Below are 4,222 nucleotides of genomic sequence, written 5' to 3'. Positions count from 1 at the left end.
TAATTTTACATCTTGGTATGCTCACATGGCAACAACATTCTCTGCCTTCACCTTACTGATAATTAAAGGACTGAACATCAGATGAACTCTGGGTTACCCTATCATTTATCTGTCATCATTTTCAAAGTGAGTGACTAAATGATATAGGGAAGTAATACAAGTCAGAAAGGATATGGATGGGTTCCTCGGTTTCTTGTGTTTCCTAAAACACCACGGCCTTCTTCCTGCATTTGAAGCAACTTCTAATTCCAATGGAAAGCATGGCCTCTCAGGGCTCTGGGCTCCACTCGCTCACTCACAGATTGAAACACCCTTACCTGTACTCACTTTGAGTCTTGCTAAAAGCCCACATGTTGTGAGTCCTGGCGCATGTGCAGATGGAAGACACACACACACTAGACATCAGCCTTTGTCCTACTGGACTTCACTCACAAAGCACATGTTCACAGGTAGAATTAATACAAATTCAAAATAGGAATACAGAGCATTAAATTAATGCTTGCATGGAGGTCCTTCTGAGTGCGTGTCAGAATACAAGGTAAGTGCGTCGTGGAAGCTACATGGCAGGCATTATCTATGTTTTGTGAGAACGAGGGCTGCAGTGGGTGATGGCACATTACACCAGTCTCCTCTGCTCATGGACGTTTTCCCTGGTCCCATTGGATCGCATTTACAAAACCTAAGCTCAAAGAGAACATGAGTTAGATTTTAAAACAGTAACAGTCCACCATCTTGTTAAACTGAGTATGGGCCCTTCTGAGTGCAGGGTCCCCTGAGTGTGGGGAGGGCTGCCCCCTTCTGCTCTCCTCCTCCTGCCTGATGGATGTGGGATATAATGGCAGGGCTTCAGCAGCCATCGTGGCCATGAGAGCTGTGCCTAGGACTGGCGGTGAGGAAAGATCAAGGTGGATCTGGTATTTCACACTTTACCAGCCTAAATAGCCAAACTCAATGCTTTTATATGAGAGAATAAATCTGCAAGTGCTCTAAGATACTGTTAAATTGTGTTTTTAATCTACTATGTTATTGTTCAGTTGCTCACTCATGTCTGACTCTTTGTGACCTCATGGACTGCCGAACACCAGGGTTCCTTCAGTTCAGGTCAGTTCAGTTCAGTCACTCAGTCCTGTCTGACTCTTTGCAACCCCATGGACTGCCGAACACCAGGGTTCCTTCAGTTCAGTTCAGTTCAGTCACTCAGTCCTGTCTGACTCTTTGCAACCCCATGTACTGCAGCAGGCCAGTCTTCTCTGTCTATCACCGACTCCTGGAGCTTGCTCAAACTCATGTCCATTGAGCCATTGATCCCATTCAACCATCTCATCCTCTGTGATCCCCTTCTCCTCTTGCTCTCAGTCTTTCTCAGCATCAGGGTCTTTTCCAATGAGTTAACTCTTTGCATCAGGTGCCACAGTATTGGAACTTCAGCTTCAGCATCAATCCTTCCAATGAATATTCAGGGTTGATTTCCTTTAGGATTGACTGGTTTGATCTCCTTGCTGTCCAAGGGACTCTCAAGAGTCTCTCCAGCATCACAGTATGAAAACATCAATTATTTGGCACTCACCCTTTCTTATGGTCCAACTCTCACATCCATACATGATTACTGGAAAAGCCATAGCTTTGACTACATGGACCTTTGTTGGCAGAGTAATGTCTCTGCTTTTTAATACAAAGTCAAGGTTTAAAAGTCAAGGCTTTTCTTCCAAGGAGCAAGTGTCTTTTAATTGCATGGCTGCCGTCACCATCTGCAGTGATTTTGGAGCCCAAGAAAATAAAATCTGTCACTGTTTCCATTTTTCCCCCATCTATTTGCCATGAAGTGATGGGACCAGATGCCATGATCTTAGTTTTTTGAATGTTGAATTTTAAGCCAGTTTTTTCACTTTGTTCTTTAACCTTCATCAAGAGGCTCTTTAGTTCCTCTTTGCTTTCTGCCATTAGGGTGATGTTATCTGCATATTGAGGTTATTGATTTTTCTACCTGCAATCTTGATTCCAGCTTGTGCTTCATCCAGCCCAGCATTTCACATGATGTACTCGACATATAAGTTAAATAAGCATGGTGACTGTAAACAGCCTTGACATACTCCTTTCCCAATTTGGAATCAATCCGTTGTTCCATGTCTGGTTCTAACTGTTGCTTCTTGACCTGCATACAGGTTTCTTAGGAGGCAGGTCAGTTGGTCTGGTATTCCCATATCTCTAAGAATTTTCCACAGTTTAAGCTGCTATAAACCAAACCTAATCCTATCTGAAACAGCACCCTTGTGTTCCTGCACCTGTTGGGATACAGGAATTTCTGAATCCTTCAAGCCACTTGGAGGCCAAGGGGAGCCAGAGAAAGAACTTCTAGGTCAAATACCTGCTGCTGCTGCTAAGTCACCTCAGTCGTGTCCGACTCTGTGTGACCCCATAGACAGCAGCCTGCTCCCTACAGTTGTGAGTGCTGTGTCACTTTCTGGGCCAATCTGAATTGCCCTTCTAGGGTATTTATCTTAGTCCAGGGTTTGACAAACTATTAATGTGTGGCTCAGGGGTTGTCCAGTTAACTTGTAAATAAAAGTGTTATGGCAACACAGCCATGCTCATTAACGTAGTCTATGGCTGCTTTTGGCTGCAAAGAATATAACCTGAATGGTCTAGTGGTTTTCCCTACTTTCTTCAATTTAAGTCTGAATTTGGTAATAAGGAGTTCATGATCTGAGCCACAGTCAGCTCCTGGTCTTGTTTTTGCTGACTGTATAGAGATTCTCCATCTTGTGTTGTTCTTCCAACAACACAAGAGAAGACTCTACACATGGACATCACCAGATGGTCAACACTGAAATCAGATTGATTATATTCTTTGCAGCCAAAGATGGAGAAGCTCTATACAGTCAACAAAAACAAGACCAGGAGCTGACTGTGGCTCACATCATGAACTGCTTATTACCAAATTCAGACTTAAATTGAAGAAAGTAGGGAAAACCACTAGACCATTCAGGTATGACCTAAATCAAATCCCTTATGATTATACAGTGAAGTGAGAAATAGATTTAAGGGCCTAGATCTGATAGATAGAGTGCTTGATGAACTATGGAATGAAGTTCGTGACATTGTACAGGAGACAGAAATCAAGACCATCCCCATGGAAAAGAAATGCAAAACAGCAAAATGGCTGCCTGGAGAGGCCTTACAAATAGCTGTGAAAAGAAGAGAAGTGAAAAGCAAAGGAGAAAAGGAAAAATATAAGCATCTGAATGCAGAGTTCCAAAGAATAGCAAGAAGAGATAAGAAAGCCTTCCTCAGTGGTCAGTGCAAAGAAATAGAGGAAAACAACAGAATGGGAAAGACTAGAGATCTCTTCAAGAAAATTAGAGATACCAAGGGAACATTTCATGCAAAGATGGGCTCGATAAAGGACAGAAATGGTATGGACCTAACAGAAGCAGAAGATATTCAGAAAAGGTGGCAAGAATACACAGAAAAACTGTACAAAAAAGATCTTCACGACCCAGATAATCATGATGGTGTGCTCACTCACCTAGAGCCAGACATCCTGGAATGTGAAGTCAAGTGGGCCTTAGAAAGCATCACTACGAACAAAGCTAGTGGAGGTGATGGAATTCCAGTTGAGCTATTTCAAACCCTGAAAGATGATGCTGTGAAAGTGCTGCACTCAATATGCCAGCAAATTTGGAAAACTCAGCAGTGGCCACAGGACTGGAAAAGGGCAGTTTTCATTCCAATCCCAAAGAAAGGCAATGCCAAAGAATGCTCAAACTACCACACAATTGCACGCATCTCACATGCTAGTCAAGTAATGCTCAAAATTCTCCAAGCCAGGCTTCAGCAATACGTGAACTGTGAACTTCCTGATGTTCAAGCTGGTTTTGGAAAAGGCAGAGGAACCAGAGATCAAATTGCCAACATCCACTGGATCATTGAAAAAGCAAGAGAGTTCCAGAAAAACATCTATTTCTGCTTTATTGACTATGCCAAAGCCTTCGACTGTGTGGATCACAATAAACTGTGGAAAATTCTGAAAGAGATGGGAATACCAGACCACCTGACCTGCCTCTTGAGAAATTTGTATGCAGGTCAGGAAGCAACAGTTAGAACTGGACATGGAACAGCAGACTGGTTCCAAATAGGAAAAGGAGTACATCAAGGCTGTATATTGTTACTCTGCTTATTTAACTTATATGCAGAGTACATCATGAGAAACGCTGGGCTGGAA

General features: G+C 42.8%; 1 protein-coding gene across 1 annotated transcript in view; it reads left to right on the top strand.

Moving 5' to 3' along the window:
* LOC105001868 overlaps window positions 1-4,222 on the top strand; it is a 47,337-nt gene that overhangs the window by 3,919 nt on the left and 39,196 nt on the right. The window contains exon 2 of the mRNA XM_010858308.1: window positions 767-889. Within this exon, the coding sequence (XP_010856610.1) occupies window positions 767-889 (123 nt within the window). The remainder of the gene's footprint in view (window positions 1-766; window positions 890-4,222) is intronic.

The sequence above is a fragment of the Bison bison genome, unplaced genomic scaffold (genome assembly GCF_000754665.1).
Source record: "Bison bison bison isolate TAMUID 2011002044 unplaced genomic scaffold, Bison_UMD1.0 scf7180017864384, whole genome shotgun sequence".
NCBI lineage: Eukaryota > Metazoa > Chordata > Mammalia > Artiodactyla > Bovidae > Bison > Bison bison.
This window is presented reverse-complemented; position numbering and strand designations above follow the sequence as displayed.